This window comes from Xiphias gladius, chromosome 22, assembly GCF_016859285.1.
Source record: "Xiphias gladius isolate SHS-SW01 ecotype Sanya breed wild chromosome 22, ASM1685928v1, whole genome shotgun sequence".
NCBI lineage: Eukaryota > Metazoa > Chordata > Actinopteri > Istiophoriformes > Xiphiidae > Xiphias > Xiphias gladius.
The window spans coordinates 28,254,142-28,277,065 of NC_053421.1; the positions used below are offsets into that span (position 1 = coordinate 28,254,142).

General features: G+C 46.0%; 2 protein-coding genes and 1 non-coding gene across 3 annotated transcripts in view; all 3 read left to right on the plus strand.

Moving 5' to 3' along the window:
* zgc:113232 (uncharacterized protein LOC541546 homolog) overlaps window positions 1-6,791 on the plus strand; it is a 28,983-nt gene extending 22,192 nt beyond the window's left edge. Inside the window, exons 19-26 of the mRNA XM_040116822.1 lie at window positions 1,241-1,276; window positions 2,008-2,052; window positions 2,181-2,213; window positions 2,639-2,785; window positions 3,823-3,999; window positions 4,583-4,673; window positions 5,459-5,536; window positions 6,043-6,791. Of these exons, the coding sequence (XP_039972756.1) occupies window positions 1,241-1,276; window positions 2,008-2,052; window positions 2,181-2,213; window positions 2,639-2,785; window positions 3,823-3,999; window positions 4,583-4,673; window positions 5,459-5,536; window positions 6,043-6,248 (813 nt within the window). The 3' untranslated portion in view covers window positions 6,249-6,791. The remainder of the gene's footprint in view (window positions 1-1,240; window positions 1,277-2,007; window positions 2,053-2,180; window positions 2,214-2,638; window positions 2,786-3,822; window positions 4,000-4,582; window positions 4,674-5,458; window positions 5,537-6,042) is intronic.
* Window positions 6,792-12,616: 5,825 nt separating this feature from the next.
* On the plus strand, window positions 12,617-18,245 carry cd83 (CD83 molecule). The gene is made up of 6 exons (XM_040118532.1): window positions 12,617-12,721; window positions 12,886-12,970; window positions 13,268-13,404; window positions 14,578-14,806; window positions 15,378-15,481; window positions 15,743-18,245. The coding sequence occupies exons 1-6, from the start codon at window positions 12,689-12,691 to the stop codon at window positions 15,896-15,898; spliced, it is 744 nt and encodes a 247-aa protein (XP_039974466.1). The 5' UTR covers window positions 12,617-12,688; the 3' UTR covers window positions 15,899-18,245.
* A 3,308-nt stretch (window positions 18,246-21,553) lies between these two features.
* Window positions 21,554-21,635, plus strand: trnas-aga. The gene has a single exon. It is a non-coding gene; the product is annotated as a tRNA-Ser (tRNA).
* The last annotated feature ends 1,289 nt before the right edge of the window (window positions 21,636-22,924 follow it).

Here is a 22,924-nt window from a genome sequence, read left to right on the forward strand (position 1 = left end):
GCAACCTGGACTCTGACACAAGGCAGGTCTGGTCCATGGACTCATGCTGCTGATGCTAAATTCTGACTCTACCATCTGCTGCCTCAGCAGAAACCCAGATCCATCAGACCAGGCTACGTTTCTCCAGCCTTCGACCGTCCAGTTCTGGTGCAGCCCGTGACCACTGCGGCCTCAGGTTTCTGTTCCCGGCCGCCAGGACTGGAACCCGACGCGGTCTTCTGCTGTCGGAGACCATCTGCCTCAGGGTTCCACATGTTGAGACGCCTCTCCGCTCCCCACAGTCGTGAAGCTCGGTGACCTGAGTCACCGCAGCCTCTCTGTCAAGTCCAGCCAGTCCGGTCGTTCTCCTCTGACCCCTCTCATCAACACGGAGTTTCCATCCACAGACCTGCTGCTCACCGGAGGACTTGTGTAGTTTTCCTGTCAATGTCAACATTGACAGAAACTCCAGAGCTGTATCTGAAGGATTTTATGCACTGCACTGTATACACACACACACACACACATATGTGTGTGTGTGTGTATGTGTACATATGTGTATATAAAGTGTCCAACTTGGCAACATTGTGCTGCAGACATGAGCAATCAAGCCAGCTACTGTGACACAGATCAGCCAACCCCTGGCCAAAGAGGAAAATCCTGCGGAAAAAAAATCCTGACGTGGAAGTAAAATATAAAATAACTTAAATAAACAAATTTTTTTAGATTTGTAGATGTATTTCTGGGAAAGTCAGCTTTGGTCGTAAATCTACCACAGAAAGTAGTTTCTCATAACCTCAAGGTTAAAAATATCACAATGACACATACAGGCACTTAAATGAAGAACTACGGTGGCTGGTGGTCCAGGCATAGTCAACATTGAAGTCAGCTGTGAAGACGTGAAAATTACAAACATGCTCTGCCTTTAGTCAAAGGTAGAAGTTTGATTCAGTGTACAGAAACATCTGTGTGACCACAATGCTTGTGTGAGTTCAGATGATTCTTTTCTTTATCTACACAGCTCATATGAATATCCCGGGTCTTTATTGAAGTGTTGGTTCCTCTAGAGTCCCGACGTGTGTTAAGAACTTAGCGTTATTGTTTAAGTGCAAAACATTGGACATTGATCGGCCTTTTTTAATTTCTCAATTGTTTCTCTCGCATTTCCACTCCTGGGAAACTCAAGTTCAAGTCCAGATTTATCCTCAGGTTGCGTGTGTAGCTAATGAGATGAGTGACGGACCGTCTGTTTTTCTTCCAGGGGGCCAAAGGTGAGACGGGACCTGATGGTGAGAAGGTGAGATCTTTAACAAAACCGCTGAAATGGTGTGAAGCTCACGAGAAAAAGAAAAGTCGAGTGTTCTGTGGTTAGAAACGAAGTTAAAAAAAGTAACGTGAGGATGACTCCGCGTTCGTCAGAGACTCGGGCAGCTTTTTCTGTCTGCTGGTCATTTCAGCCAGATAAACCTCAGCCACTTGTCAAACGCATCACTTTTTCTCATCAGCCTCATTAAGAAGAACAGATTGTTGACTTTACGGGACGTAGGATCTGTGGAGGAACTGCCATAACTTTGCAGTGTTAATAAAATAATAATAATAATAACATAATAATATTCACACTGAATCCCACGCCATGAACGTTATCCTTCATGTCTGTTGATTATTGTCCGCCCTAAACTCAGCCTGAGGATCCTACAGGTTAAACTTCAGTTCCATTGTTGTTGTATCAAAAAATACATGTTATCGTTAGAGGCCGTCTTCAAAACAATACAGTGTATGAAAATACTTCCTGACCTAAATAAACCACAAACAGGAGTTTCCCTTCTGCTCATCTGTTTCTTGACTTCTTCTTCTCCTTCCACTACAAGTCAGCCCTTTATTCAACATGTGAACTTATGCGACTCGAGGAATGGGTCAGCTGCTGCTGCTGCTGTTGTTACCAGCTGACCGATTCGTCGGAATCATCCGACCATGATTACAGTTTCCTTTCTTACCACATGTTTGTTTTTGTTTTTTGTTTTCCTGCAGGGTACAGCAGGCAAGAAGGGCATTGAAGGGGGAAGAGGAGAAGAGGTAATTTTACCCGTTTACAGTTGTGATGAAACTGCCGTCCTCTGTGCTTTACTCTCTGGTTCACTTCCTCTTTCGACACCTGCTGAAATTTACTCACTGATTAGTTCCTCCTCCTTCTTATCTCTCAGGGAGGCGTGGGTGGCCGTGGAGACAAAGGACAGGTGGTTATGTATTTATTTGCATTTTTTTTTCCCCTGACACAATACAAATACAGACACGCACACACACCTCATGTCGCAGCTGAAGAGTTTCTGAACCAAAACAGGCTCCATTTGACGCCTGGTTTCACAAAATAATCTGTAGTACGGAATTCAGAAATGTCAAACATGTGCTACAAACAGCTGTTTTTAAAACAACAGCAGACATCCCAGTTTTCCCAATCTTCTTTGAAGTGTGAAGACATTCAGCGATAAACCTCCGGTTCATGACTGTGGCTCCAAAATAGCTTTTGATAAGAAAGATTTCAACTGTAGAATAAAGTTGAACTTTGGCCTTTAACAAATCAATTTTAAGTCATTAAGTGAACATGGTCAGACTCCAATTCTCACATTTTTTGCCTCTTCATCTGGTCCCTCTTTTCCGGCAGCGTGGACCGAAAGGTGGGGTCGGTCTCAACGGTGTCTCCGGCCCTGTGGGCCCACCCGGCATCCCAGGAACCAGGGGAGAGCGCGGCCCGATCGGCGACCCAGGTGTCAAAGGCCAAGCGGGACCTAAAGGAGTCCGAGGTCCTTTTGTGAGTCTGCAGTCTGGTTGTTCATGTAGTTGACCATATGCATAACTACGGAGCTTATAAACCGGAATTAAAGAGAATGAATGGACGGCCCTCAGAGCTCCTCTATTTTATCAGTATGCCACATGCCATCAGCAGGTTAGAGCGTCTTTCAAAGTCACAGAAGTTTTTAAATGGACCTAAAATAATCTTTCAACAAGATCACAGCTATAAAATGGGACCTGAGCTTTGTCTTGGCAATTCAAAAAAGCCAACTTTGATTCCTCAGCTTTGAGCAAAAAGTAACAGCAAAGCGCTTGAACTTTAAATTCTGCTGAATCTGGAGAGCCCCATGTCAATAAGAGTTTCAACAATGGGTTGATTAATCGATCAGTCGATCCAAGCAAAATTAATCCGCAACTAGTCTGATAATCAGAGCCATTTTTCATGAAAAATTACAGAACATTTGATGGCTCCAGGTTCTTAAATGTGAGAATTTGCCGTTTTCCTTGGTCTTGGTATATAACACAGAAAATAATAAAGATAACGCGGCAGAAATGTCCATATGCACAGGGGTATGCTTTATTTTGTCATAATGTATTTTGGTGACTTTAAAAGGACTCGTTAAAGTTGCTCGGCTGGGAAGGACTAAGCTTAGGAAATAACCTTACTGCAAGATGTGTGTTTATTAACGTACAGTAATCATCTTATCCTATGAAGACATTTTCATATGTTATTACAAGTCACAGCTGTTGACAAATGCATGAATAAAACACTGACAGCTGCTTACAACAGCATGATAACGTGTTAAAACCCATAAAATATGTACGTACTGCCGATAAAGGACAAATAGTGGCACTTGATGTGTTGCTGATGTTTTCACCTAAAAAAAAAAGAAAGTAAAGCAAATAAAACTCGTCAGATATCTGCGTCCGCCTGCATAGTTTTCCAGTTTTTTAAACCCGATTTCAAGACTGAGTACAGGATGAAATTACGTGTGAAAGTTGGTGTTGTGGAGCAGCGATGGAGGAAAGATAACCTGAGTGGTTCCTGTCCTGCAGGGTCCTGGTCTGACTGATGAGCAGGTCCTGCAGCTCTGCAGAGGTGTGGTGACGGCCCAGATCTCCCAGTACGCCGCCTCCATCCGCGCCAAGTGCTCCCAGGGCTGCCCCATCAACAACCGGACACTCATCGGGCCCCCGGGGGACCGAGGGCAAACAGGACCACCAGGCAAACCTGTAAGTCCCCCTCCTGCCTCCCAGTACTGATGGTGGAGAGGGTTGCTAGTTAGATTCTCCACTCCTCCGGGGGAGAATGTGTTCAAATCAGTCTTCTCCCTGGTGATTTTATAATCACCCCAATTCTCGACACTAAACTTACTTAGTGAGGCAAATATTTGAAGCTCATTCTTTTCAGTTTGTAAGCATTTCCTTACTGATGTGTAGCCGTCTTTTTATCTGGATTTTCTGCCCCCACGCATGCAAAATGTGTTTGTTTCACCACAGTTTATGGTGAGCAAGGTCCGCCTGTGAGAAAGACAGCTCAGAAATGCTTCAGATAGTAGAGAGCGAAGAGGAAGAGGAGAAATGAAGAAATAAAGTCTGTTCATAGCAGCTTCACAGTGGCAAACATGTACTTACAATCTGTTAAAAAAGATTACACTTTGTCTGTTGTCTATAAAATGCTGCAAAACCGAAGGAGTGAATAAAATAATTTACTTACAAATTTGTTTTATCCTATAAACTATGACAACTGGTGATTTGCTCCGCTCTCTTTGAACTGAATCGAGGAGTAATTCGACAGCATTTCTGCCTCCGCCAGGGTAAAGCAGGAAAAGCTGGAGTGAAAGGAGCCAGAGGTGTTCAAGGCGACAGAGGACTGGAGGGACAGAAAGGAGCGCAGGGCGACAGAGGTAAAGCTCCACTTACTATACACTAACGTGGACATATGAAATTGTCAGGAAGCCTCTATCTGCAGGATTGTGGGCAACAGGTCAAAAGTGGAGGCGCACTGAGCGTGGTGAGTGTCAGGTGAACGTTTTTGAAAAATCAATCCCTCGAGTTATTAACCTTTGTCCTTGGTACACTTTTTTATTCTTTGTTTTGTTATTCGTGCACTCAAATTGCCGAACGGCGAAATTTGTCGCCTTTAATGAACAATTCTCGCCTCTGAAAGGCAAAATCCTTTTCTCAAATGACCGACTTCGCTCAGATTAAAAGCCTTTTGCCCATTTGTCGCCCCTGACGTTTCTCACAACGGGTTTCCCTGACTTACTACACTTTTGCTTATCTAGTAGTATATCTACTATGACTTCAGATACGTGAATATACTACAGCGATCCAGGTGTAGAACAACCTTCAACCTACAGACCGCAGGGAGGGCACATTGTGTCACTCGAGACCATGGCTTAGTCATTCAAGGGCAAAAATCGTTGAACGGTTCAAGAGTGTGAAATACTAAATTGAGAGAACACAGTAAGAATCTTGAGCACATGAATTAGAAATCTGAGGACATCTGTGGGCACAAATTTACAATTTGAGGCAAGATTTATCATATACCAAATTTTATTGTCGTAAGTCCCCCGACAGCTACCAGGCTCTGTGCTCTCATCTTCCGACCTCGTCATCTGTTCGGCAGAGAAAGAAGTTGGAAGCGAATCACAGCTTTTCTCAGCAGCGCTGTTGTTTTTCTCCACAGGTCAGAAGGGATCTAAAGGCGTGGCAGGTGACCCCGGTACAGGCCTGCTGGGACCCGATGGACCGCAAGGCCTCAGAGGTACGAAAGTGTTCAGGGTTTTTCTCACTTGAAATGAAGAGTGCCTCGGCTAATGTCAGAAGAAAATACCGTGTTTTATGAAATACAATACTGGGCTCATTAATCTTTATGAAAAACGGGCAGAGATTCTACATCGCACAGCGAGGTGATGAAACGGTCATCTAATGACAGCACAGCGGGTTATTGATCGATCAGTCACAACATACTCTCACTTATCAGTGATTAATCGCAGTAGCACAGCACAACGCTGGAAAAAAGAGGAAAACTTTCGGAGTTTTTTAAAAGCAAACAGCCCAGTCACCTCATCAGCTCCGCGAACCCATTAGACCTGGGGTTCATCTCCGTACGCTGATGAGAAGCTGCTGGAGACCAGATCTGTGATCACAGATCAAGTGGTGCTGCTGCTTCCTCCCTGACTGGGAAAATCTGAACGGTTAGGATTTCCTACTTGTTACAATCCACGGGTTCATGCTCGATGTCACCATGTTATAATTTCCTCTCCCCAGGTTTGCCGGGTCACCCAGCAGAGCCTAAAAACGGTATGGAGGGTCCCCGTGGTCCCCGTGGCTACCCTGGTGCGGTGGGTCCACGGGGTATGGTCGGGATCGCAGGCGTGCCGGGATTTTGCGAGGCGCGGGACTGCAGCATTCATGCGCCGGTGATGCGCAAGGAGCAGGGTCTGGTGAAAGGACCTGTCAGTTCAAAAATCTGAACCTGATCGCGAGCGACAAAGACCACCGCTAGAGGGTCTGAGATTCACCAGGTGGCAACTTCAAGGTTCATCTTCAGTGATATTCCAGCTGACAATAGAACTGGGTTTAACTTTTTAAAAAAATCTTTATATGTTTATGGCAAAGGTTTTAAGAGGCTGTGTCTGATTCTATCACAACACTGACTCCTGAAAATGTCAGCGAGCCAAGTATACTACCATGGGGCGCTCCGCTGAGAAATGCCCCACTCTGTGCAGGAATCGGACCAGCAAGGACTTCTCCATCCGGGCCGGACAAAGCTTCGAGTGAACATTCAACATTGTAGAGGTTTATACTTCGTAAATATCTGAACTCTGCTACAGTTTTTACTGGGAACAATTTGGTCGAATGTGTTGTAATTTGATAAAAACAAAGAGTAAATGATTCTTCACTGAATCCGTCCTTTGGTTTAGTTTTTGTTTTCTCTGATACCCCAAATCACTATAAAAATAAACAAAAATAAAAGATGCAATGTAAATATTTTGTAAAGTATCTAAAATACATGTACTGTGCTCTGAAATATGTTTCAGATAAACTGATGTTTTTTTAATCTGAGTCTTCAGTTTGTCAGTCGTCACATTTTTTAAGACTGCTTGTGCTTTTCGATTCGAAAATAATATACTAGTAAAGATAAATCACAGAAACAGCCTGGTTTCAGGCTTCTGACTCTTCACCCACGTCTCAGACTTTTCAAAGCAAGTCCAAACAACATTGCTTTCAAACAAAAAAACATTCACTGCGATTATCAGGCTGCCACAGCAGAGCAGTGATCTGATTATTGTTTGTCTGTGTTTCTAGAACCGTTTGATGAGAGACGACTTTTTCCTTCAGACTTATCAGAACTGTAAACTATTAAAAATATAACTGCAAGCAGATGCATTTTCCCCCGGAGCTTGTCGAATATCTGAGTAAATAAACTCCAGTTAAAATACCCTTGAAACTTGCGTGTTCTACAATTCTGAATTTTAACTTCCACTTTTTTGACAAATTAAAAACATTTTGGTTTCAACGGAAAACGTTTCAAGCGTGACAAACGCTGCAGTGGAAATTTCTGAAAAATCTCAAACAGAAAAATCCTTTTGAACTCATTATTTCTCGCAATAAATTGTGCAAAACTATAAATTAGTTTAAAGAACATTTGCATGGCACCTGTAAAGACCAACACTAATATATTAAAAATTACTCTGCTACATGTCATTTGAAATGAATATTCTTGGATAAATTAGTCTGTTCTGTCCTTCAGATTACTTGCAGTGTTTTCACAACAACACACTGCAGTCATTAAAATACATGTTCTCAAGCCACAAAACAAAAGCATCTGCATAGTCTGTATGGTAGCACTTTGGTTCTATGTTCTGTTCTTACTCAGCTCTTTCTGAGAAAATGTCCCTTTAGCATCTCCGTCAGTTATTTTAAATGCTTTTTATCACTATTATTGTGACCTGTCCAGCGTCGACACAATCCTGAATAATGCAGAGAATGATTGTATGCCTATTCTAACAGAAAAAAAGAAAAAAAGGAGATAACCCTTCTCTCGCACTTTTTCATCAAAGGTCACGTAACACTCTTAAAAGGTCCAAGATGGTCATGAAGCAGGAAAGAGCATCATTATAGCTTATGCTTTTTTTTTTCTTTTTTCTTTGTTAAAAAGTTCCAGTTCGTAATCCAACTTGACATGAACGAACACTAGATGACAAACCCATTAAAAAAATATATGAGATATTTTCAATTCATCACCAGCTCAGAATTTCCATTCGTCTCGCTGGGACTGGATATTACGGCCCGATTTAGCCTCTCAACAAAAAGTAGCAGAAATAGTGTTGTTAACATGCAGGGAAAATCCAGCGTCATGAGTGCGGTTCTAGCGCGGGACTGTCCAGAGAACAGCCCTCCCGTCTCTGGTCACAGCCCGATGCTCTTTGACCTCCCTTCGAGTGCATTTGGGCCGGTACCGGATCTTAACGGCCCCCTTAAAGCTGTCGGACAGATCTTCCCAGTTGACTTTGCTCCATTTGTTAATTGCGTTCCTAAGGAATACAGCAGGGGCGATATGGAATCGGAGAAAACGGGACCCACAACACTTTCCCTGTAGCAGCAATGTTGGAGATGTACACTGGAATGGATACGGACATTTTGGATCTTTGGCTGACCGGGATCAAAAAAATCGTCCCGGTTCATACCGGCTTTAGGTTTTAGTTTCTTACGCCTGTTAATTGGCTCATAAAAGTAGCCAATGTTAAGGCATTTTAATACAAGTTTGTAATTTTCTGCATGTCAGTTTTGTATTTTTCAAAAAAAAAAAAAAAAAATTTCCCTTTTTCTTTCTTCTACCTTTGGTCCTGTGACACTAAGAAATCTCTCCTTCTTCTTCTTAGCATCTGTCCCTGAGGTTACCGTTTGACCAAACATAGGTAAGATGTTAAAACCGTATTTCTAACTAGGGTTTCATAACAAAAAATTACAGTTGAAAAGTTGCTGCTGCTCATTTGAACTATCAAAATCAAGAAAACATGATCTCAAGAGCATTTCTCAACTCTAGTTTAAAAAAAACAAGGATTTTTTTGGGCTTAAAATCTTTTTTTTTTTTTTTTCAATCTGTACTTACTGAGTGTCAGAGTGAGAAGGGGAGCTGGTATTTTTTCCCCATTTTGAGTCCTAATTTTTCTTTCCTCAATGTTACCTGACGCAGAAACACGGGACTCGTCAACGGATCATCGGATCGTGAAGCGATCACGAAGGTGTGTGGCGCCGACGGTTGCTACAATTACCCATGAGCCTCGGCCAATGAGGAGGAGCCAGTCGAACGTTATTAGAACAAATTACCTTGTTTTTTTTTTAAACTTATTTTCCATTTAAATGTCCACTCTTCATTTTTTTCTAACGCAGTCGTCCATCTTTCGTGCTGACGTTTCGACAGGAGGGTTTTCGTGTCGACTCAGGAGCTCCGACACGGAGCACGGACGCATTATGAGACATCAGGCTCCTGGGCTCGGAAACGTAAAAGGCCGCCCAGCCCTCCTATATAAGAGCAAGACCCCCAGAATGAGTGAGACTCTTTGTGGCGTCTCGTTTTACTCGTTTTCACATCTCTGTTTAGTTATTTCGTGTCCGGCCCTGCTCCTTTTGCATCTCTGCGTCTCTCCTTAGCCGTTCTGCGTCCGTTTTTTACTCATTTTCTCTTCGGCAGGGAGCAAAACCCGAGACCACTTCTATCCTGTAGATGGCGAGTTAAAGCGATAAGCAGCGAGGAAATGTTACGGGACGACATTTAAAATATTTTGTCGTCTCTGCCCAACGTAAAGTTGAATTTCATACCAAAAGGGGGACAGTAGATGAGTAACTACCTCGTGCTTCGTGTCAGAACATAAAAATGATTCTATTTTATTTGCAGACTGTAGGGCTGTGGAGATGAAGTGCAGGCGGTGCAGCATGTGGAGTCTCACAGTAGAAAATACAATCATTTTGGGTTTTTCTTTGCAAAGGATTAAACAATAGGAGACAAAAACCGATGTGCATGAAAATTGCAGGTGTCTGATAAATAAAGCTTCACACACTTTAAGTAGCAAGTCTCCTTGGAAATTGCGAGGCACTGAAGAAAATACTTGGTTCTGAGGTCAGAGGAAGGAAAAAGAAAAAAGCGCAGAGGTTTATCCGAATGAAGATCCAAGTACCATCAGTTGTGTCTTTTCGCGAGGACGCCCGCCAGTCGCTCGTAGTTTGGTCCAACGGCAACTTCGATCGCAGAGGGTGATCATCCGCCACGTACGCGCTCCCGCCGCGGCCAGCAGCAGGCCAACAGGCCCTGCGGGGAAAAGACGAACGGCAGAGGTACCTCGCCGACGGGTCGGGACCTCTCCCTCGTCAGCCCGAACACCCAGGACCGAAGTCGTTCCGGCCTCAGCTGTTCAGACCGATGCCAACGCAGCATCCGGGTGCAGGTAGGACGAAGTTTTTCCGAATATCCGACTTGCGCGAAGCCTGTTGTTAAATGAAAACGCTGATATTCAGCGGGCGCAGAGCTTTACTGGGTAGAGGGAGGTCCTCTGAGGAAACGCGGCGGAGGTTTGCGTCTCTCCGCTTCGGCCCGATGACGTGAGCGCTCGCACGTGGCAGACACGGGAAGCTTTCCCGCCATTACCATCCCTCCCGCCGCATCACGTGGACGGTGGCGTAAACCCTTTCAATTTGAGAAACAAGGCGACCCTTCCTCCGGCGCCGCCCCCGGAACAAGCTCCGCGCCCCTCGGCCGCGCTAGAGCCAGACTCCAGCAACAAGTTGACATGTTTGGCTCAGAACATCTCCGCGGTCACCGGACGGTTTTTCCGTAATAACTGGCACAAACATTCCGGTTTTTCCATCGTCTCGCAGGCAGTTTTCAGTTGTGCTGCTGAAATGCAAATTGGCAGCGGTGGGATTACCGCCGGCTTGGGACTTAAATGAGAAGTAGAGCATCGGATAGTAGCCTGAGCCCGCTAATGAGAACGCTGTGTGTTTGACTCAGCCTCTACGTTTCTGTCGACGCCGTGGTGGCCACAGTGCAGAGACGCGTCTATTTTTACACCGGACGCGACTTTCAGTGTTCGTTGAGGCGTATTCGAGCATCAGCCCGTGTATCTGTGGTGTGGTCTTGTGGTCTCTGGGGTCCTCTGGGACCTCAGATTCATGGGAAGGCTCGCTTCACCCCAAACGACCGAAAATGAAGAAAACAGATGAAAGGAGAGAAGAAAGAAAAGGCTCTCGCCTCCCCTTAGTGCTCGGTGTGCGTCCATTGATGAAATGCCTCCTCCACCGTTACAATGGACGTCGGTGGAATTTAGTTTGTGGTTGAGATAGTTCCACAGCGACGTCTCTTCCCGGAAACCGTCTCATCGTCACTCTGGAGAATCCACAGAAGACGGTGTCCACGGTTCTCGCTGGAGCTACTTTCCCCCTGAAGAAATGACTGTCCGCAGGTTTGGTCCGTGGTCCCCCGGACCTCAGTGGACAAGGGCTTCCCCCTCCTCACAAATCACACAGTCAGGAACAGCCGGAGCAGGACCCACGCCGCTTCCCGGGCGCCATCTTGTTTGATTTGATTGGCCGCGGTAGTGGATCCTTGTCTCCAAAGTCACATCCGCCTTCTGTGGATCGATGAGTGAGAATTAGACCTAAACAGAATTTTTTTTTTTCCTGCTTTAATCTTTTTGCTCAGGACCTGTTGGATGGACGAGACCTGCCAAATACCACGAGCTCACAAACTCGTATCTGGAAATTAAATTTCTGTTTTGGACGGAGAAGAGGGAGAAGGCGGAAGAGAAGGAGAAGGAGGACAAGACGGGAAAAACTTGCTGTTTATCTCTGGACTTCACATGCAGGGCTTGCTGACTTGTTTTGGGCTTTTGTTTTCGTTTTTCTTGGGCCAGAGCTGGTTCCTCATTCTCCCCCTGACCCCAGTGTTTATTAAAGATAGCGAGAACCTGCATATGACGCTTCCTGCCGTGGCTCATCCACGTGACGGGAATTCCCTTCGTTGCGCTGCGGTTACCAGTGTCTCCTGCCAGACTGGAAACCACCCCTCACAGGGAAAGTACGGGGAAGAAACGCGCTTTAACCTCGCATGCGGCTCGTCATGACGAATACTGTTATCGCGTCCAGATAACACATTATGGCACAGCCGTACTGTTAGCAATAGCATGAGGTGTCCCCGGGACACACGCGTTCCTTTCACAGGTACGCGTGAGACAAGTGTGCCTCTGCTGGTTGACGGGGGTCAAAACCCATTAGAGTAAGTACCACGTCATGCGGAACCCCATTCAAATATCAGTCGATTTAATTTTACCGCTCTCGGTGCCCGCGTTTTCAGCGGGTAAAGCGGGACGTTTACACACCTTCTCCCTCTACAATACCCGGTTCTTTCATTCGGCTCGATTCAAACTGACTTTCATCCAGCAATTGTTCGTTTTTTTTTATAAATAAAGAATTCGGTGCCAAGTGCCATCGGCATAACGGCTAGCGCCGATTCGACCATCGTGACAGCAAGCTGTCCAGAACATGCCTGAATGTTTGGTCTTCGAGGTGTGTGTGTGTGTGTGTGTGTGTGTGTGTGTGTGTGTGTGTGTGTGTGTGTGTGTGTGTGTGTCCATAAGCAAACGGCCACTGAATTGCCAGATTTTTAAATTATTTTCTTTTTGGACGCAGTTCGGCACGACGCGCCTGCCATAGCGTCCCCTGAGCGGGAACCGTGGCTACCGGCCGCCGTGGCGCCGGTTTGCCAACGGGAACCGTGGCTACCGGCCGCCGTGGCGCCGGTTTGCCAACGGGAACCGTTCAGGGGACGCTATGGCAGGCGCGACGCTATGGCAGGCGCGTCGTGCCGAACTGCAGCGGTTACTGAACTGCCCGGCTAAATGTGACAAGACTGCTCATGTGGCTCCCCCCACGGTCTCGGAAAGTTAAGGTAGGTTTTCTCGATTCCGCCCCGCCTCCGCTGCCCCGTGTGCGCGCGCGTGTGTGTGTGTGTGTGTGTGTGTGTGTGTGTGTGCGCGCGCGTGTGTGTGTGTGGGGGTTTATCTCATAAACGCAGATATAAAGTCAGTTTCACTCTGTCTGTGTCTGCCAAAGCTTCTTAACTTTCTTCGGTGCATCCTCATCAACATCCTCATCATGTATCCGGATCCTCTGAACCTCGCTCTCCTGCTGTTACTCTGTAGGTATTAATTCATTCATTCATTCATTGTTTTAACCATTTATCTATCTAACCTCAGCCCCGTTGAGGGTGATCATCCTTCCGGCTGACAGTTAGACGGTAGGAGCCGTAAATGAAATAGTAAATGTTCCGTGTTCCGAGTTCCGTGTTATCTGACGGCTTCGCCGGTCCCCAATGCCGGGAAAACGGCGCGAGAGCGTGGGAAATGGCAGCGCTCCGATCGGGACCCGGGACCCGGGACCCGCCGTATCGGTGCTTGTACGTGCCCCACTAACCTGCGCTGATTGGGCCCCTCAGGTGCGGGGCTGCGCGTGGACGCGGCGGCCATCGACGACGCGCCGGAGATCAGATCCGTCCGCGGCGCCGACTGCACCCTGACATGCGGCGCTGAGGACAAGGCCGGTGTGGAGTACAGAGCCCTGAGGTGGTACAAGGTAACAACGCCAGCTTCTTTGAGGGGGGGGGGGGGCATCGCACGGGGGCGCTTCGCTTTCAACGCAAATGACCGCTCGGGTTTCCAGGAAACATCTTTCTAAAAGAACAACGTTTGGGTCTTTTTTGTTTGTGTTTCTCAAGACATAGAAAACCAGCAGCAAAATGTACTTTTAAATGTTGTTGTTGTTTATTTTCGAGCGAATGTAGTAATTAATGGATGCAACTAACTATAGAGTATCTGTTAGAGTTTCCTCAAACCCACGTTTGATCTCTAGGCCAAAAACCCCAAATTACTGAAACCGCAAATCCTCCAAATTAAGAAAGTGGAACCAGAGATTTCTTTGGTATCGTTGCTTTGAGAATCACTCAAATCAATAATCAGTTATCATCTCAAAGTGACCGAATGCTGCGGCCTGACAGAAATAATCTCAACCCAGGCTCATATCAGCAGCGTTTTTCCAGAGCTTTCAACAGCGTCTCGTGGGCCTTCATCCGTCAGTGGATGGAGGCTGCGCCGTTGTCGCGGCCCGGTCGTCGTCGCGTGTTGGTGTCACACTGACGCAGTGACGTCTGCCGACAGCTACTGTTCGACCCCCGTTCGTTCATATGGCAGCTGTCGAAAGGGCAGTACAAGGTGTTGTACGTCACGTCGGGGCCTGCAAGTGCAAATGATCGGTGGGTTACATTTCAGATGCAGCGGTTATCTTTTGGTCTACGAAACGGCCATAGCGAGCCCCCAGGGTCCAAAGTGATCTCAGTCTAAAGCCAAAGACATTCAGGTTGCTGTCAGACAGGACTCGGAACCAGGAGGTAGCGTGGAGCCGGAACATTTTCCAGCTAATTCCAGTCCTCGAAATGTTTTCTGATGAGTTTGTGTCGAATGACTTTTTCAGGTAATCGATTTATCGTTGGGGCACAAAGAACTAAACTAAATGATCAAAAAATGGGGGCCAAGTAGGAGCGTTGTTTGTACTAGTGCTACCCATGACAATACTAAGCGAACTGGTAGTTGGATTAAGGGTCCGGTAGTAGAGGGGCTACGTATCTGTAAGTGTCGATATCAGCGGTGCTTCTATCCGATGTCCGGTTACTGTGTAGTGCCAGCTCATGTTCTTGATCTAAAGCCTGTGGTTCTGATGCGTACATCTCACCCTGTGCCGACGATGCCGCAGGTCAGGGAGCCCCCGATGTCTCGCCTCAGCGGCCTTTTGACCCGGGACCTCCCCAACGGCACGACGAGGTGGTACACCGGCCTGGACCGAGAGGTGGAGCTGCTGGGCGAGTCCCGCAGCATCTTCCTGCCCAACGTGACGTGCAGCGACAGCGGCGTATACATATGCCACCTGGCGGCGCCTGTGGGAGAGCAGAACAGGGAGGGGCAGGTCCGCCTCACTCTGACAGGTACGGGTTTCGAGCTCGTCAGTGACGTAAATTTGAATCACGGGTCTTCTGGACTCAGAAACCAAGTGCTGTGTGACCTTTATTTTCTTTCTCGCTCCCAGTCATCACGTGTCCACGTAAACACCGCAACCTTTTGTTTTAAGATTTCAGTTTAAACAAAGCGGGATACAGTCAGTGAGCGTCGGTATTCGCCGGGTTGACCTGGCTCTGCCGTCCCGGCTTTACCCTTTGGCTTTGGCAACATCTTCAACCCAGCTGTGCAGCTGTGAAATTTAACCCCATCCGTCCAACCAACGCCGGGGGCTGAATAAGATGCGGTGCGACATCATTTGAGATGCACAACGCCCCTTTTTTCCCCACTCGAGTCTTTATCTCGTGAAATTTCAACTCAGCCGATACCACAGCCCCGAAAATGTACAAAAACATCGATAACACAAATGCAGCGGCAGAGCGGCCCATGTGATGTCAACGCTTGAGCTACATTGGCCTCGTTGCTTGAGCGGCTCAGTGTGCGATTCACTTGGTGCAGGTTCAGACTTCAGCAACTTTAATCTCTTGTCTTCGTGTTCAGATTGTGACGACCAACTCACAGAGGAGCTGATCACAGATGCTTCCCTGGTTATTTGCGCCACAGCGGTGCTGATGGTGGCACTTGTAATATTCCTCATAAGCTACGTGAGTAATGGAACATGCTCGCAAACACACACACACACACACACACACACACTAATGCTTGAGAAAATGAATGTAGCACAGCTTCTCTTTAGAACCTGGTTTACATGGATTCAATTAACGATCAGTTTGTTGTATGTCATTCGTGAGCCACAACAGGAAACAGTAAAGTGTTTTATTTTTCAGATAAATCTATATATGTGTGTGTGTATATGTCTCAGTAATGTCCCTTTCTAAATGTATCTTCCCATGTCTCCGCCACAGGGTAGTCTGAAAAATATCCTCCAAGACAGAAGCAAGACAACAACAAAAAAAGAAACTTTATTGGACGCACGACTAAAACCACTTGAAAAGAAGGACTTGATGTTGATTTACACTTTGGGTCCAAAACCAGTCACAATGAAGCACATCTGTGTTTAAAGACAAAGCCAGTGCTGAGAAAGCTTCACTGCCCGATGACCTGGAAGACCCCCCCCTCTCTGAGCAACCCGTCGTGTGTTACACGTGATTTTTGGGGTGAAAACCTTCACGAGAAAACAAAATTGAAATTTCCAGCATGAGCGGGAGGACCATCACTTTCAGCGTTAGCCACAGAATCACCTCGTCACTAGCACACCGACGGTTAATCCCTCCGGTGAGCAACAGCAGCTCCTAGAAAACCCCGACAGGAGCTAAATAAAAAAAAGAAACAAACAAAAAAAACCCAAAAACATGGACACAGAAAGTGATCTTCCTTCCAGGACAGTAAGCGGCACAGTTGGAACTGGAGTCCGACACCCACCCTCCGCTGCTATGGAGGGGTATCTCCTCCAACGGGGCGGCTGTGGCTCAGGAGGTGGACGGGTCCATCCCTCGCGCTTCCGCTCCACGTCCCGAAGTGTCCTTGGGCAAGACACTGAACCCCACATGGCTCCCGAACACCACTGCATGGTGCGCGTGCAGTTGGTCATCAGTGTGTGTGTGTGTGTGTGTGTGTGTGGCTCACAGATGAAGCAAACTATAAATGCCACATCTACTATTTTACTGAGGTGCCAGGAGCAACAGTTAGCTGCCCACGTTCCTCCCCGTCTCTGTGCAACGTATGGCTTCTCTGCGGAGCATCGTCCTCAGATTTACTGCCATTGTACCTGTTAGTTTAGGAACATGCTCCGTGTAAGCACTTAAGTGGAGGAATGAGGGCATTAAAGGTAGGTCCTCACTCGGACACAGGGATCCACGGATCGGGTGACGGATACGGAGGAGGACGACGACGACGACGCACACCTACGGGAACCTTTTGTATAACAGCGGCCTCCTGTCGCCACAACTAGCAATTACGGGATGAGTGGTTCATTTTAAAATGTAGCACATCAGTAGTCGAAGAGAGTCACGAATAGAGCTGAACCGAGTGGTCGATTAATCGATTACTCAATGAAGCAAAAATACGGAAGCATTTTGTCATTTTCCAGGCGCTCAAATGAGAGGATTTCCTGTTTTCCTTCTCCATAAATCATTGTAAACTAAATACTTTTGGGTATTTGGACATTTGGTCAAACAAAACAACTCGACAATTTTTCCTGATGTTTCAAGACTGAGCAATTAATCGATTAACTGACACAGTAATCAGCAGTTTGAGAACAAAGGGATACGGTAGTTAGTCGCAGCCCTACTCAGAAATACCACAAAGTTATCTTAACTCAACGCCCTCTTAAAAGGTTTCCCCTGAGCAGTTTCGTTCCAGAATCGAGAACTGACTGTGTCGGCCAGCATTAGCAGCCATAATGTCCAGGTCACGTCAGACCAACTTAAACTGTAGCAGTGTGTGTGGATGTATTCAAGCAATAAAAATAGCTAACTGATTATGAATTCAACAGAAAATGTGAATTTTTCTTTTTTTTTTCTAAATCTTTACAGGTATCTTTACTGGATTTAGCAGTTAGAACTACAGAAATTACTGAGCAAGGCTCAAGCTTTCGCTCATTTTGGGTTTTAGCGTCTGCTGATTGTTTTGTTTTGTAAAGTTCTGTCTTTTTTTATGCCATGTAACAAAGTTGTAAAGTTGTGATAAAATGCTTAAACCTTCATGTTACAGACTAATCCAGAATGATGTGTTTTTCGCTTTTGAACCAGGGAAATTATTTCTGAAAATCACATTTAACCCATATTTGTAGCAGACCTAGGAATAGGTAGCGTCTGAGCATAGTTTGAGGCTTTATTCTACATCTCTCTGCCTGGAAACTTCAGACCTACATCGCACGCGTTGGGGGAAACCTCCACATCAGGACCTTTCAGCTGCTGCGAGAGCCAAACCTCAGTGCCCTTTCAAAAGAAGAAGTCAAAAACACAATCCGCTCTTCTCTGCTCTGCTTTTTGCATTTCATTTGAACTCCGCTCTCACACTGGGGACTGCCACGTCAGTGCCGCCTAGGCTTTTTATTCTTATGAGATCAATGACCCATAGTAAGCCACTGGACTCTCTTCTTCTATGAGGAACTAGAAAGATGAAAAAAACCCCAAACAAACAGTGGAAATCAATGTTTTATATCCCCGTTTATGTCTTTGTCGTCAAACGTTGTTGTGGGCTGGTGTTTGTGGTGTTGGTTTTTGTCATTTGGCTCAATCTGAGATGTGTATGTAGATTTCTGCTTTGTAAAACTTTCCCCGTGATGGAAATTCAAATGATTTGAAAGTAAAGCGTGAAGAGAGGAGGACGCTGAGGCAGGAGGCTTTGTTTCAGACCTCTGAAAAGAAGGACCGAAAACCTTCGCTCTGTTTATTGATCAGAAGGAATAAATGAAGATGTGTTCCACTAGCTCGAGTTTCTGCGTGATAATGTTTGTGTGTAGGTGTGAGTGTTGAGGTGACACGTTTTAGCGTTTGAGTCTGATTGCTTTTAGTTTCGTGTCACTTAGGAGCAAGTGAAAGAAAAAAAATTTCAAATTTTCTGGTGGCACAAAAGTCTGGGCCCCTGCAGCCTCAGTGGGGCCCCTTGCCTGGTTAGTAATCCATTGCCACGCCTGTACGAGTCAACAAGTGTAAGCCCATGCATTTGTAATGGTTTTATAAAGGTATAAGAAGAAGAAGAAGAAGAATGATAAGACAATAACAGAACTAGTAGGAGGGCTAATTATAAGACTATCCATTATGATAATAAGACTAATAATAAAAATAATATTAATAATAATGAGACTAATAATAGTAATTGAGGCAGTGGGTGTTGAGCAGGATCATGGGGCAGTAGGTGGTTTACAGTCTCAGATCCAGACTCTGCAGCACCAGGGGCAGAAACACCTGCAGAGAGCGACAGGAAGAGAGAGGAGAGAGACGAGGAAGAACAAAACCACGGGAGAGGGAAGAAGACGAGCTAGTAACGAGCACTGATGGGATATGAGAGGATGGCGAGGAAGAGGAGGAGAGAGGAGCCCGGTGCATCATGGGAAGTCCCCCACCCGTCTAGGCCTACAGCAGCATAACCAGGGTCTGGTTCAAGACAGGCCTGAACCAGACCTGACTGTAAGCTTTATCAAAGAGGAAGGTTTTAAGCCTCCTGTTAAACCTGGAGAGGAAGGTTTTCTGCCTCCTGGACCCAGACTGGAAGATGGTTCCACAGTAGAGGATCCTGACGACTGAAGGCTCAGCCTCCCAGTCTACCTTTGGAGACTCTAGGATCCACAAGCAAGTCTGCGTTGTGGGACACAGTGTTCTACGGGGGTAATAGGGTTCTAGGAGCTCTTTCCGATATGATGGTTCCTGGCTGTTAAAGGCTTTGTAGGTGAGGGGGAGGATTTTAAATTCCGGTCTGGATTTTACAGGGAGCAATTTAAGAAAGTCTGTACGATCTGAAACCTCCGAATATTTCAGCCTCTGCTCTCAACGTTCTGTAATTACATATTGGGTTTTTTGGCTCTTCGCTGTCTACGTTTATATTTCCTTTTTTCTTCGTGTTCGTCGTGTTCCTGTATTGATAAAGCGGCTTTCAAGGTGCACGGCGAAGGCAGAATTTCATTGTCCAGGCGAAAAACAAACGTTTTGACTTGATTTGGGGTCAAAGAAATAATCCGCCCACCTGTTTATACAGCCAGCAGTAACAGCTGACTGGTTGTTCTGGTCATGTCAAGTTCAGACATGTGAGGAGCCTGGAGTTATGAGTTATGAACATCAGTAATGTAATCTAATGCTGTGGTACAGAACTACTATCTAGAGAGCTAATTACAGAATACTGTGAATGCTTTTGGCAGAAAAGTGCCGACAATACACCGTCAATCTCCAGGAGTTTCTCCTGTAACGTCAGGATACAAACTGCCCTGCTGCTGCTGCTGTGTTCGGAACCAAAACGGTTCAATGGGCCTGGACCCGGCCTCTCTCCCCGGGAGCCACTCAGCGGAGCCACACCACCTTCTTCGGGTTCCATAAAAACCCGGACCTGGTTTTGCAGCGTCTATGATCCCTCGGAGTCGGCGAGGTGGCAAAAACCAATATACCAACACCTGCTCCTCCGCGGAGCGTGGAAGATACCAATGGAACCCCCCCGGGGATGAGAGCAACCGTGCATCGCGCTGTGGCCGGTGCCTCCCAGCTGTGGGAACTGGTAACGGCTCCACACACGGATGGACCCACCGGCAGGAACAAAGCGCCGGGTCAAGGCGCGGGGTCGTACGTCCGCTCAGGGGTCTGAGACGACGGAGCCGGACATGTCTGAGCCGGTTTTCGCTCAGATGACAGACACAAGCATCCTAGAAGGACCATTTCTGCACAAGGCAGAAGAACCTTTGACATTTTGTAAAGAGAGATGTAAGAACTTTTATATCTTCCAGACCCGCAGACTCCCAGGACTCACAAGAGACGGGGAATTTCCCAGAAAGGGGTCAGAGTCGAGGCAGACCCTGCCACGGGCCGGGTTGAACCCTCATGATGACAGGTCAGGAGCCACTCGGCGCCTGAGGTCGGACTGAGAGGACCGAGGACCTGTTCACTCTGTCAGCTCGTTTTTACCTTGTTCTCTACTCGGGTTTTGTTTTTTATTCTCCTGCAGCCACAGAATAATATGGGTGGATGTGTTTTCGCTCCCCTTCCACTGTTGACTTCATGGAGACATCCGGTTCAAACTTTCAAACTTTATCAACGGCGTCAGCTGCAGGAGGGTTCGTGAAAGCGAAACCGAGCCACGCACCCGGTGGAAAAACCGCCGTCTCCACCGCCTTGGTTCGGGGTTGTTTTTGTTTTTTTTTTTTTTGGTAATTACAAACATCTTCACTAGAAGAAGAGGGAAAAAAAACAAAACCCCAAACGCATCACTTTCCCTTTGAGGTGTAACGGTCTCATACGTGGGTGTGAAACCATGTGTTGAAAATAGAAGCCCTAGGTCGGGGGCCCCTCAGAGGAGGCCTCGTAGCCTGAAACGGAGGTTAATGCTTTGGGATTGGAACCATACGTTAGTGAACGTTCTCGGGAAAACATCTGCCTTATTGAAGAGTCGGTGACCGAGGCTGGTTTCCAGCGGTTCATCGGCTTCGCACCCTCTCACGAGCAGACCTGCGGGTGCTGGACTCGACGCTGCGCTTCTTCGTTATAAACCTTTATATGCAATCGAGACGGTGTCGGCGGAGCCTCCTTCACCCTCTTCACATCATCGACACCATCTAGTAAACTACACCTTCATGGGGGCGTAAAAGTCAGCTACAGGCTTCACAGCTCCCCGCCGGGGGGCCGGTGAACGAATGCTGGCCTACAAAACTGCTTGCGTTTTTCCAATAAACGATCTCTACACGCCATCGGTTAATCGTCGCCCTTTCATCGGCTTCTCCTAATGTGCCTCGTATGTATCTGTGTGTATCTGTGCCGAGGTCCAGTACTCGGCGTCTGGGCTGCGCTCGCTGTCGGAACCGATTCACCTTCCTCCTGCAAATAAAACGCACTTGGTCGCCCGTTCCCAGCGCAGGGCGCCAGAACGACGCGGTCTTCCACCTTCGTCTCACGCTCAGAGTGCAACGAAGAGTCAAAACTAAAAGCTGTGACAGAAACAATGCCTGACGAGGACCTCACAGATGCAGATGCAAATGATAAAAGTGTACATTCTGATGGACGATGCATCATCCGGTTGTCGTGGCCGAGTGGTTAAGGCGATGGACTAGAAATCCATTGGGGTCTCCCCGCGCAGGTTCGAATCCTGCCGACAACGGTCCTTTTTTTTCTCCAACTTATTTTCTTTTTTCTTTTTTTGATTATTTAAAAGATTAAAACTACATATGCACTTTACCTTTGTCCCCACCAAAGCTTCTATCCTAATGGTATTTCATATCAGCTTTTCGGTTTACTTCTTTCTGCGCTGAAGTGAGGCCCAACGGAATGACCGAATGACAGAACTTCCTGTTTCATTTTCAAAATAAAATCGAAAGTGATTACCGAGGGTAGGCAGAGGCGAAAGAAGCATTCTGATTTAAATGAAAAGTAACAACACCAGAATGCGAAGTATGGTGTCCAAGTCCAACCATGGACGGATGATTAGACTTTTGGACCCTGGACAGAGACATGTAACCCCCGCCCCATCTGTCATACACAAGAGCAAGATCACCAGACTTTTTTGAGTCTCTTTGCAGTTGTTTTAAAGCTCTTTGTGGCTGTCTGTTGTCTCTTTGTGGGCATTCTGAGCCTCTTTATAGCTGTTTTGTGTGTCTTTGTCATCATTATGTGTCTCTTTTCGCTTGTTTTCTCTGTAGTCCGTTTGTCACTCTTTGTGGCCATTTTGTGTCTCTTTTTAAAGCAGTTTGGCATCTCTTCGTGGTTGTTTTGCATATCTTTGTAGTCTTTTTGAGTCCCTTTTCTGTCATTTTGTTTCTTTTTGTCTTTCCAACAAGAAATGCAGAAAAACAGAATAGAGGATAGAAATAAGCTAAACTAGAATAAGACTGGTGCTTTGATCAGTCGCCTTCCACTACATCATAATTTATGGAAGTCAAAAGTAATGTACAAATAGGTAAGAAACAAGCATTAAGTCAATTTTAACTCATTAGTTTTGCATATGTATTCACATATTGCACAATTTCTTTATTTAGTAAATTTTTGTAATTATATAATGTGTAATATATATATATATATAATATTTTTTTTTAAATGTACTGTTTAATTTTAATTTTAATTTTATTAAAACTTCTCTTTACAAGTTTTCCTAAAACCACACTGTTAACCTTTGGAATAATAGCTATTATATTTTCTAGTAGGAATTTATGTAAAACTGTATTTTATTAATATAGCCTGCTAACTAATCTGTGAGATACTGATTTTGTTATATTCCCGATCAAGATGTCCCAAAAAAATGTCAACAAGTCCTGCACAACAGACAGCCCTAATGATACTCATATTTATTACATAGCTTGTGAATGTCATTTCATCAATGCATTATTTTATTTATTATATTGAAGCTGTCTGTTACATGATTCCCCACCTCACCAGTCTATTGTGCTACTAGAG